The following is a 12,740-nucleotide window of genomic DNA, read 5'->3' on the forward strand; positions in this document are numbered from 1 at the left end:
GTCTGGGGTGATACAAAGGAGAGCACGAGGCCTTATACGTTCAGGATTACTAATTATAGGGGAAGCCGTTAACAGCACCTATAGTTAGGCTAACTCTTTCCATTTATAAAACGTTACTCTTTTTTTATTAAACATTCTATCACCTCCATTGTTGCAGTAGATAGACCTTTGAAATTTGGCAGAGGAAAGCCGTGGGGCTAGAGAAGTGCCTTTTCTTTGTCCCTCGTAATTCCTTTCAAGTTTTGCTGAGCAATAAACTTTTGAAAATCACCATTTCCTTTCAGTTGCTTGCATTTCTTAGGAAACTTTTTGGCAGCCTGTCAGAATAATAACTGACCATGAACATTCTAAGGCTGGACACCTGCTGCCGCCGCCATCCAAAGCAGCAGCTGCAGATGCTGCACTGGAAATGTCCAGGAACTGCCAGAGCAGCTGTTGCATGGGAAAACCTGGGCCAGGTTACCCTAAACCAAAACCAGCACATGCCTTCAGTGACCCATCCCTCCATCTGGGGGCACCACATAGGGAAGTGGGGAGAGAGTAGTTGGGCCTAGCTCCCCCTGACCACTTAGCAACACATCCCTATCCGGGATAAGAGTGTTTTGTCTGACAGCTAATGTAGTTCAAGTGGTAGAAATCTGTGCTGAAGATTCATGGTTCAGATCTTTGCTTATGATGGTGCAGCACGATATGGTTCTACGTAAGAAAAAAATTTGTACCTTTTCCCTAGGAAATTACATACTAAAAACTATGTTAAAAGAACATTATTGAATGACTAGAGGTCAAGCACGTGGAATTTAGAAAATGCCAGATTTAAGGTTGCTTGTGCATCCTTAACTCTGTCACCTTCTGCCTATGTACTACAACACAGTCATTAATTACATGATCACATACTTTTTTTCCCAAAGGGTCACGCCTTTTCCAGTGCAGATGTTGGATGACTAAGGGGGGTAGAAATAACTTGGCCAAACTTAATGAACATGGTCAATCTTAAATCTAGCATTTCCTAGCTTTTGAGTATTTAACTTTGCAACCTAAACAATGTTTTATTTTTTGTATGTAGTATATGTATATTATGCCTAAATTACTTAAGATTATGATGTGTAAAATCTACTTGAAAAAATATAATTTGGGACATTTCAAACTAAAACATTGGTCTAGATTTTGATCTCTATTTATGCCATCCTAAAACTGGATTAACTACTGATTTCAGTGGACAGTGAGAGCAAAGGAGTTACTTGAGGTATACACTAGTGTTACTGACATCAGAATCTGGCACTGTATTTGCGAAACTTAGCAAAACCAGCACTCTAGTTTTTGTTAAGGCTGTACAGAATATTCCATGAGAAATTAAAGTTACTCAAAATATGCAGTATTTTTGATTACTGGGTGTGTTCACAAATATTCATACCTGGCAATATCGAAGTCTGTGAAAATACTGGGACAGTTTTTCATATCGTAGAGCGGGTTGAAAAATGTTTTTTATTTCCATTTAAAATACGGACCAATAATTCCCCCTATATTTGGGGTCAGAAGGAATTTTTCCCTGGGACAGATTGGCAGAGACCCTTGGGTTTTTTCACCTTCCTCTGCAGCATAGAGCACAGGTCACTTGCAGGTTTAAACTAGTGTAAATGGTGAATTCTCTGTAACTTGAAGTCTTTAACCCATGATTTGAGGACGTCGTAACTCAGCCAGAGGTTAGGGGCCTATTTCAGGAGTGGGTGGGTGAGGTTCTGTGGCTTGCAATGTGCCGGAGGTCAGACTAGATGATCACGATGGTCCCTTCTGACCTTATGAGTGACAGTGCAGCGAGAGAGAATGGTACTGCTGCTCCACACTGTGATTCCTGTGGGAGGTGGGCCCATATCTGAATAATGCAGTGCAATATGAAGTGTTTCTGCCATTGCTGGGAAGCAATCAGATAATGTCTGGATTAACTCCTTGAGTCTGGAGACCGTTGTGTGTGTGTGTGTGTGTGTGTGTGTGTGTGTGTGAGAGAGAGAGAGAATGATCTCATTGCACACGCTGAATTGTTTTTCATTTACGTGTCCAGAATGGCAGACCCTAAAGTTCTGTCTATTTAATATACTATGCTAGGGATGACAATGTGTTTGGTGCTGCGCAAAATAGAGAGGCTGTGCCCCAGATGTCTCGCAGCGTCAAAAGAGAGGCACAGAGAAGATAGAATGCACTGGGTGATTCAGAGGAGGAAATGTCTTGGATTTGTGTCCTTTTATTTGATTTAATGCTGCTGTTATTGACTTAGTTGTGCTGAGAATCATAGATGAAGAGCACGTCGACAGGAGGTCCTGGAATGTGGGAAAGGAAAGTGGCTTGGCAGATGGGATTGGGAGGGCATTCTGCATGGGGCAATGTGGAAAAGGGCTCGAGATGGGAGCAGAGTGGAGGGGTTCAAAGGTCCATTTCAGGATGTAGAACCGTGAAGGCTAGAACAAGAAATTTTGAACACGATGCCATGGACAAGGGGGAGCCATTGGAAGGGTTTAAAGAGGGGAGTTACATAGTCAGATCAATGGACAAAGAAGATCTTTTTAGCTGCTATATCTTGGATAGATAGATGATGGTTCACTTGACAGGTAAGTGGAAGATCAAGGAATAGAACCCCTGGCCCTATAGACTGGGCACACTGACTCCTTACAAAGAGAGCAGGCAGTTTTGTGGGTATCATTGCAAACAAACATAAATAACTCCACTCAGTCCATTGGCTAATAGAGCTGCTGTCCTGTTCCCCTGTGCAGGTGCAAGTTCTTCAGTCTCACAGAAACGCCAGAGGACTATACGATCATTGTGGATGAAGAGGGGTTTCTAGGTAAGTCGCAGCACCTGCTGCTTTCTACTCCAAGCTGGGGGCAGAGGGATGTGTGTTCACAGTTTTGTCATTCTCCTGGTCAGCCCATCAACCGAAATGTTCGTACAACGGTTCTGTTTGCAAATACCAGAAACAGTTATGAAAGATGCTTTGATCATTTAAGCAGCCTGTCTCCACTGCTCCACTATAAAAGACATTTCACGTATGGAATGTGAATAATTTGTAATTCAAGTTGCCAACTTAAAAAAAAAAAACCCGGCATATTAGAGAGCTTTTTTGAGGGGTGGGAGTGAACCAGAAAACCACCACATACAAAGTGGTGGTGGACTTCTGGAAATGCAGCACCCCCTCATGGTGTGACATGGCATTTCATCAGCTTTGCCCCACTCTCCTGCTCGGTTCTTCTGTTGTCTGCTACAGCGGTGGCTTGGCTCTGCAGCCAGGTCACATTCGAGTTCAATACCTTCACGGGTATCTGTGTCCCAGACAAATAATGTCTGACAAAACAGCAGGAATCAGCACAATGTCTTCCACCCTTCCTGGGCTCCTCTTCAATCTCACTCTTCTTCTAGAGCAGTGTCTCATAGGGCTCCTCCCAGGAGTAAGCCAAATGAAAATGCAAACTAAGCCAAATCTGCTCACCCCAGGCTCCAGCATTTACGGTAACCCTACCAAGTGTTTTGAGGTGAGCCCCCCAAGCATGGATCCACAGAGTTAGGCTAGCAGGGTTCGCACTAGTGCTGTAAAAACAGCTCTGTAGACAGCGCCCTGAAGTTGCAGCTCAGACTGGAACTCGGGCTCTGAAGATCACTCCCCTCCTTTTGGCTTTAGAGCCCAACCCACTATGTCAAATCACTGCGTACACAGCTATTTTGAGAGCACTAGTGTGAGCCCTGCCAGCCTCAGTCTGTCAACCTGGACTGAGAGGCTTGCTCCCTGTCAGGGTTCCTTCCCCACTCTGAACTCTAGGGTACAGATGTGGGGATCTGCATGAAAAACCCCCTCAGCTTATTTTTACCAGCTTAGGTTAAAACTTCCCCAAGGTACAAACTATTTTACCTTTTGCCCTTGGACTTTATTGCTGCCACCACCAAGCGTCTAACAAATATATAACAGGGAACGAGCCCGCTTGGAAACGTCTTTACCCTCCCAAATCCTCCCAAACCCTACACCCCCTTTCCTGGGGAAGGCTTGATAAAAATCCTCACCAATTTGCATAGGTGAACACAGACCCAAACCCTTGGATCTTAAGAACAATGAAAATGCAATCAGGTTCTTAAAAGAAGAATTTTAATAGAAGAAAAAGTAAAAGAATCACCTCTTGTAAAATCAGGAGGATAAATACCTTACAGGTAATCATATTCAAAACATAGAGAATCCCTCTAGGCAAAACCGTAAGTTACAAAAAGTCACAAAAACAGGAATATACATTCGATTTAGCACAACTTATTTTATCAGCCATTTAAACAAAACAGAATCTAACGCATATCTAACTAGATTGCTTATTAGCCCTTTACAGGAGTTCTGACCTGCATTCCTGCTCTGGTCCCGGCAAAAGCAACATACAGCAAGAACCTTTGTTTCTCCCCCCCTCCAGCTTTGAAAGTATCTTGTCTCCTCATTGGTCATTTTGCTCAGGTGCCAGCGAGGTTAGCCTAGCTTCTTAACCCTTTACAGGTGAAAGGCCAGGAGGGATTTTAAAGGTGTTTACCCTTCCCTTTATATTTATGACACTCCCGTTCACTCCAAAATGCTGTGTAGATGCGCCCTGTGTCCATATTAACTTCTCCCTCCACCTGGCTTCTCTCAGGCTCTTCCCACAGAGAGAAAGCTCCGGACCCAGCTCTCTTGGGACGACAACTCCCAACTTCACTGACTGGATTGCTTCCTTTGAACTCCTCTCTGAGCCTGAGGCACCCTGCAGGTGTAACAAGGCAGAGCTAACGCAGCTCTCAGGCTCTCGTTAACCCCGGCTCGATTGATATGGGGTTTATACACCACATCACAGAAGACTACAGTTACCTGCATGTTACCCACTGAGGTCGTTCATCATCCGCTCCCCATGAGCATATCAGATCTTGCTCCTCCTTATTGCCCTGAGCCCCCAAATCAAAAGAAGTACTCAAAGATAAATATTTTATAACCTCCCCACCTATAAAAAGCCAAGAAATAGCTAGTTAACAGCTCGCTCAACCCTTGCAATCATAATGTCACCTTCTCCGTCTCTGCCACCCATGATACACACGCTACCTCCTGCCACACGAAATGTGCTGCCTTCCACTCTGACCATGTGCACGGGGCAGAAGTGGATGTTTTCTCACTGTTCGGAATGTTTCATCAACCCTGGGTTGCCAAAAGCGTGTTTGCGAGCTGTAGTTGTTTTAAGCGTGTGGTGCTGGACAGTTGCTTAATTGAGGGAATGGTTTGGCTTTGTAAGTGGAAATAGTTTGTAATGGTGTTTATCATTTTGAGATGTTTTTATTTGCAGCAGTGTTATTTAAGTGGTAGAAAGAGGAAGTGTAGCACTGCTATTATTATTTTTTAACAGCTGCTCTTTGCGGTTGCACTTAAAGGTTACTCATTTTGCAAGTTTTCAGACTAAATTCAGTCATTAAAGTGTGAAACAGGAGTTTATTTCTCTACAAAACTTATAACTATGGAGTTGCTACCAATGCCACCATAATATTTAGTAGTTTTTGTGAGTGCCTATGACTTAAGAATCAAAGCATTAGGAGGAAAAATTAAATTGCATGCCGTCATTATTAGTGATAGATTAATAATTTGTAGTAAATGATTATTTCAGTGAATTACACCCTTTTTATAAGAGCAGTCATGAATAGATCACAGTTTTCTTGATTGTATTCCTCTATTGTAAATTGTTGGTTTAAATAATTTCATTAAGTATTCCCTGGTCTGTAAAGTGTTCATGAGAGATTTGGTTTTGATGGAAGATGCAGGTCACATGCTACAGTTCTGTTCCCTGATAGGAAGAATGTAATGCCTATGTTTGTGTTTCTGGAGCAGATGTTCATTGGTACTGATTCAGAATGTGTTTCCTATGAATGTTCTGTAGTGTTTGTATTGTGGTGACCCCAACTGAGATTTGGCCCTCAGCAGAGTAGCATATAGTCCTTGTCCCTGAAAAACTTTAGTCTAATGGGAGAGACAGACCAAGGGTGAGGAGAGGAAGAGATGTGCTAAAGATCATCGAGCATGTCAATGTCGGAGCAAGGAAGAGAGCCCCGGTGTCCTGAGTCCCAGTCTAGAGCCATAATCACTAAACCATGCTGGGTTTCTAAATTTGTTGCAATCGATGACATGGCCATCGCCAGGGCTGCATATGTGGCATATGGGAATGGTTCTTTGGCCTTGTCTACACTGAGGATTTGCCCCAATTCCAGCCATTGGTGGCCACAGCCCAGGCGCTGTAATTGCACCAGTGCAACCCCTAGTCTAGGTAGGCAAAGTTTCCGTTTACACCAGTGAAAATTACCCTTGTTTGAAACTGGGGTAAAGTCAAAATAGCAGTTTTGCTTGTCTACAATAGGAGTTGCACTAGAGTAACTATACCAATGATGTAATCAGAGTAAATCCTCAGTCTAGACAGACCCTTGTCTTCAGGTAGGTTCATGAGTCAGTATTGCCCCAGGACACCTTGGTGAGTCAGACAGTGCCACCACATTCAAGTAGCAGTTCTTTCTGATTTGATGATTTGGACTTAATTTCCCCTTCTCAGGCATATTGCTCCTTTCCTGGTTTGCATACATGTGCATATCTGCCGATGACTGTCCTACTAACATTGCATCCTCTATAACATTTGGGGTTCAAGGACAATGGATTAAGTGGTGGTGGTATAAGGAGGATAATTATAATGACATTTTAGTCGAGACAATCTTGTATTTATCCATCCGTCCACACACACATTTTCTCTTTCTCTATATTTGAATATTTTGCCTGTGGCTAGTTTCTCCAAGCAAGTGGGTAACTGCATTCTGTATCAGCTATTACATCTAAATGGTATTTAAGGAGACTCATATTGCAATAATCCACAAAGCGTGACTCACTCCCCAGGCAAATTGCTGTGGATGCCTAACCAGTCGGAGACTGAGGGTATGTCTACACTACAGAATCAGGTCGAATTTATAGAAGTCGTTTTTTTAGAAATCGGTTTTATATATTCGAGTGTGTGTGTCCCCACAGAAAATGCTCTAAGTGCATTAACTCTGCGGAGCGCTTCCACAGTACCGAGCCAAGCGTTGACTTCCGGAGCGTTGCACTGTGGGTAGCTATCCCACAGTTCCCGCAGTCTCCGCTGCCCATTGGAATTCTGGGTTGAGATTCCAGTGCCTGATGAGGCTAAAACATTGTCGCGGGTGGTTCTGGGTACATGTCGTCAGGCCCCCGTTCCCTCCCTCCCTCCGTGAAAGCAAGGGCAGACAATCGTTTCACGCCTTTTTTCCTGAGTTACCCGTGCAGACGCCATACCACGGCAAGCATGGAGCCCGCTCAGCTCACTGTCACCGTACGTCTCCTGGGTGCTGGCATACACGGTACTGCATTGCTACACAGCAGCAGCAACCCCTTGCTTTGTGGCAGCAGACGGTACAGTAGGACTGGTAGCCGTCATCGTCATGTCCGAGGTGCTCCTGGTCGCCTCTGTGAGGTCGATCAGGAGCGTCTGGGCAGACATGGGCACAGGGACTAAATTTGGAGTGACTTGATCAAGTCATTCTCTTTAGTCCTGCAGTCAGTCCTATTGAACCATCTTATGGTGGGCAGGCAGGTGATACTGATTGCTAGCAGTCCTCTTGTACCATCTTCTGCTGAGCAGCCATGAGATGTGGATGGCATGCAGTCCTTCTGCACCGTCTGCTGCCAGCCAAAGATGTAAAAGATAGATAGAGTGGATCAAAACAAGAAATAGACCAGATTTGTTTTGTACTCATTTGCAACCCCCATCCCTCGTCTAGGGGACTCATTCCTCTAGGTCACACTGCAGTCACTCACAGAGAAGGTGCAGCGAGGTAAATCTAGCCATGTATCAATCAGAGGCCAGACCAACCTGCTTTTTCCAATAAGAACAATAACTTAGGTGCACCATTTCTTATTGGAACCCTCCGTGAAGTCCTGCCTGAAATACTCCTTGATGTAAAGACACCTCCTTTGTTGATTTTAGCTCCCTGTAAGCCAACCCTGTAAGCCGTGTCGTCAGTCACCCCTCCCTCCGTCAGAGCAACGGCAAACAATCGTGCATCTGAGTTGAGAGTACTGTCCAGAGCAGTCACAATGGAGCACTCTGGGATAGCTCCCGGAGGCCAATACCGTCGAATTGTGTCCACAGTACCCCAAATTCGACCCGGCAAGGCCGATTTAAGCGCTAATCCACTTGTCAGGGGTGGAGTAAGGAAATCGATTTTAAGAGCCCTTTAAGTCGAAATAAAGGGCTTCATCATGTGGACGGGTGCAGGTTTACATTGATTTAACGCTGCTAAATTCGACCTGAAGCCCTAGTGTAGACCAGGGCTGAGGAAAGGTGTTTTGGCCCCTGATCGCCCCTGCAATTCCAGAAGCAACTGTGAATGCAAAAGCATCCCCACCCTGCAGATCTGTTGAATAAAGGGGGGAGACAAATGTCCTAATTTCTTCTTACCTTACCCACAACATCTGTTCCCCAGGTCATTATCACCTCTGTCTTGTCTGAATTGAGTTCAGATACTTTATTCTCAACCAGATTCCAGTCTCAGCCAGGCACCCTGACAACAAAGACACTGCACAACCACGCTGCAGGTAGTCATTGTATGGATGGCAATTCAGGCTGAACTGGGTCTGTCTCTCCCCCATCAAATACACAGCAAACAGGAGGGATGATGAAACAGAGCCTTGCAAAACCCAGTGGGACAGAACTCACCCTCTGTGTCTCTGAGAGCAAAGAAGGGAACCACTCCAAAGCGATACTGACTGGGCGCCGGTTACTAAAAACAGTATGGGCAACAGTATCCAGGGCTACTGACAGCTTGAGTGAATCGCTGCTGTGCCTAGCTAGTAATTGTCTACATGCTGTCCTACGTCAAAAGTCTGCAAATTTCTGGCCAGCTCTCAACCCGGCACACAAATGCGCTGGGCTAGTGTGGTCTGAAATTCAGACCTCCTTCCTGAGGTTTTCCCATTATTCTTAAGGAATAACAATAAAATCTCGGTCTAAATTTCCTCTTGAGCTTAGCTCTTTTACCATTGTCCCAGCAGGGTCCCTGTCCTTGCTCCCAGTTCCCTTTGTCAGGCTCAAAGCCCTTAAGGCACCTGGGTTGGGGTCAGTAGCACCTCCCTAGGATGGCTGTGAGGTTAAGCTGGCAGAAGGGCTCTACTTTTCTCCGCAGGGTCCTAGTGCTGCACTGATACAGCCTGACTGGCAGGGATCAAGGACATGTGAGGACTTCAGGTTGTCTCACCATCACCTTCAAAGGGAAGATCAAAGGCTAAAGACTTTTTTTTTTATTTTTTAATTTTGGGTAGGGGCCTAACTTTCATTCTTCTGCGAGATGCTTCTGTAGGAGATGCTTCAGTAGCATTAACAATCTCAGCCTAAAATGAGCCCACTACATCTCGTTTTGATTTAAGTAGCTGTGAGGTGCCTGGAGACGACTCAAAGTTGAGAGGTGGAATCTTTTCCCTTGGTGAGCAGTGCTGGCAGGAACTCCCCGAAGCGGACACGTCACATGTTCTTTCCAGACATGGACCAACCCGCCACCAATCCCTGCTGCAGTTCTCCACTAAGTGGGGGGGACAGTTGTGCTTCTGTATGGAAAATCTGACTCTCCCTCTGTCAACCGCCTTAGGCGAGACTTTGCAACAGCAAGAAGAATGTTCCCAATGCCCTTTTGAGCCATCCAGGCCTCTTCCACTGCCAACAGCAATCAGGAAAAAATTAGGCTAGAAAAAATATTAGCAGTTTCAGCTGTGCTTCAGGTTGAGGTTTTTGTAGGCTGTTGTGTTGGTTAGTGCTTCACACTTAATGACGTGCTGTAATCACTGTTACCTGCTCTGGCTGAAAAAGGCATCTCAGGAGTTGGTTTGTCTGGGAATAGGAAGAGAGGCAAGCTAGTAAAGATATCCTCTCGCCACCCTGGAAAATGGCTGCCATTCACAGCCCTGACCTCCTCAAGTATTCATTGGGATGGAACGAATTCACTCGAGCCTACTTCTTTGTTTTAATTCCCTGGTGGTGGTGTGGGGGTTATATCAACACTGATCCTGATTGGTTCCAGTGGTGGTGTCTTGGGTCTTTTTCCTGGTCTTTGTACTTGACTGGTAACGTAGGGAGATAATGCACAGAAAACTCTGTGCCCGAATTGCTGCTGAGTCATATTAGCAAAAAAGAGTTTGGCCGTGAGAGTGTCCTGTGTGAAAACAGGTGACTGAGTATGTCAGGGGCTGGAGCGCTTGAATAAGTATTGCGAAATCCTCATGCGCATATTCAGCACATGGCAGCAGCTGAGGTGCTATGCTTGGTACACTGTTACTGCATTTTTCATTTTTGTAAAGGTTTGGCTGGAAGCTTCCTGAGGTTGGTATAAATTCCTGTCTCCCTCAAACACGCACGTTAAGGCCAGATTCTCCACTGTTGCTTCATCTCCAGTGGAGCTGCCCAGATCTACACCAGCTGAGCGTGTAGTCTGTGCTCTCTTTACATCCTTTCGTTCTTTTTCTTCAAGCATTTTAGCTTTCATGTTCTCTAACAGCGAAACAAATGACCGCACACCGGGAGGTAGGGGCGCTCTTCGAGATCCTGAGTCATGCATCCTGGGAAGGAGTTGGTAATGTTGCGTTCTTGTCCCGGAGACACCATCAAAATAAAATAATAGTGGTTTTGGTTGGGTGGCGGGGGCTGTGTTTTCCTCAAATAGAATTCCAGTCAGCATTCATGCTGCAGCTTTTAAACAGCCTATCTGCTTTTTACTTCTCCATATCTAATACCAGCTGGCTTGTTTTCAGTCCTGTTCATCCTTTTTCACTTGGGAGTCCACTACGAGGCTTAGTGATGGGTCTGTTTGGGTAGCTTTGAATAAAATGCCATCCATCTAGCCTCCAGTTTTACAGTGCTCCTTTATCATTGCACAGCATGATGTGAAATGAAGTACTGAATCACTACCTGATCTGCCTTCTCTCCTGGATGCTTGAGCGTAACTAAAGAATGGCAGTAACTGATGGGGCCTATATGACTAGAAGTTTTGGTATGGAGAAGGGAGGATGTTAAGTTTTTCCCTGTGGCATTTCTTTATGTAGCGCAGGAATCGGCAAACTTTTCCAGTCAGGGAAATCCACTGGCGGGCCGGGACAGTTTGTAAACCTACAGTGTCCCCAGGTTCAGCTGATCATAGCTCCCATTGGCCGCGGTTTGCTATTCCAGGCCAATGGGGGCTGCGGGAAGTGGTGCAGGCCGAGGGATGTGCTGGCCACCACTTCCTGCAGCCCCCATTGACCGGGAATGGCGAACCGCGGCCAACGAGAGCTGTGATCGGCCGAACCTGTAGACGCTGCAGGTAAACAAACCGTCTCGGCCCACCAGCGGATTTCCCTGATGGCCGTGTGCCAAAGGTTGCTGATCCCTGATGTAGGGTTTCTCTGTTCTCTTTAGGTCCAAATATCTCTCCGGCTTCCCTCTTCATGCTGACAAGGAGAAGGGATGGCGTGTATGGCCAGTCAGTTTTATAAGGAACTAACTTTTGCTGACCCTTCTCAACAGTTTTGACAGTGGTACTTATAGGGTCAGTATGGTGACCACTCGCACGTTTCCAGAATACCAGACATTTGGTACTTCCGGGAGTGGTGTGGGCCCACGTACGGTTTTGTCTCAGTACCGGTATGGGGGAACAAACCATTCAAAAAGAGCGCTGTCCAGTTGAAAACCATACAAAGGGCCTGCCTAAGAGTCAGAGATACTGGTATATAACTTCCTATTAGGTGGTGGGTTTTACATCATATAGTCCATTGGTTTTCAACCTTTTTTCATTTTCAGACTTCTAAAAAATTTCGAATGGAGGTGCGGAAATCATAGGCATAGTCTGTGGACCCCAGGGGTCTGTGGACCACAGGTTGAATGCCACTGATATAGTCACCTTGACATAAAGCCTGTCTGCATATAGGCCACACGTGCCAGCTGGGCTTTCACCACAAGTGGAATGGACAAGATTCCTTCTGCCAGCTTGTTAGCATCACTTGTGTAATTTGGGTGGAACTATCGTGATGATGCAAAGCTGCTTTGGCCCAGTGGATAGCATTCCAGACTGGGAGAAGGGAGACCTGGGTTATACCCCTGCCTCCAACTTAGCCTTGCTATGTGATCTTGAACAGGACACTTAACCTCCCCTTGCATCACGTTCGCTCAACACCTGTATCAACAGGGACTGTGATGGTCGATCACCTGTGTGATGCAGTTTGAGATCCAGAGAACCACGCTCATCGTTTCCATGGTGAACCTGCTGCTTCCACAGCCATCTCACCTGGTGGATGGCCTTTGAGTGTGATCCTCACCTGCTGAAGTGATGGATGGTGGCTTTGACCTCGAGGGAATGTTGCAGGTGGGGGTGAGAATTAAAGCAAATAGCTGATGCAGGGAGTGAGTCCTCATGGCTCACCAGAGGCGAAGGGTAATAGTGAATGCCATTTGGGGTCTGTTCATGTGCTATGGACTTCTACCTCCTGGGCACTAGACTGAGACCACCAAACTCATTTCATGTAGGTCACTAAAGGATAATCACTCTGCTGGCCTGGTCTGGATTTGAACAAGAGAGGAAAAAGTGTCTTGTGGTTGAGACACTAGATTGGGACTGGAAAGATCTGAGCTCAGTTCCTGGCTCTTCCCCTGGATTTTCTGTGTGACCTTGGGGAAGTCAGTTAATCTCCCCTATAT

General features: G+C 45.7%; 1 protein-coding gene across 1 annotated transcript in view; it reads left to right on the forward strand.

Moving 5' to 3' along the window:
• The window catches only part of CASTOR2 (cytosolic arginine sensor for mTORC1 subunit 2), a 176,496-nt gene that overhangs the window by 78,265 nt on the left and 85,491 nt on the right, over positions 1–12,740 (forward strand). Inside the window, exon 2 of the mRNA XM_048824042.2 lies at positions 2,763–2,833. Within this exon, the coding sequence (XP_048679999.1) occupies positions 2,763–2,833 (71 nt within the window). The remainder of the gene's footprint in view (positions 1–2,762; positions 2,834–12,740) is intronic.

The sequence above is a fragment of the Caretta caretta genome, chromosome 17 (genome assembly GCF_965140235.1).
Source record: "Caretta caretta isolate rCarCar2 chromosome 17, rCarCar1.hap1, whole genome shotgun sequence".
Taxonomy (NCBI): domain Eukaryota; kingdom Metazoa; phylum Chordata; order Testudines; family Cheloniidae; genus Caretta; species Caretta caretta.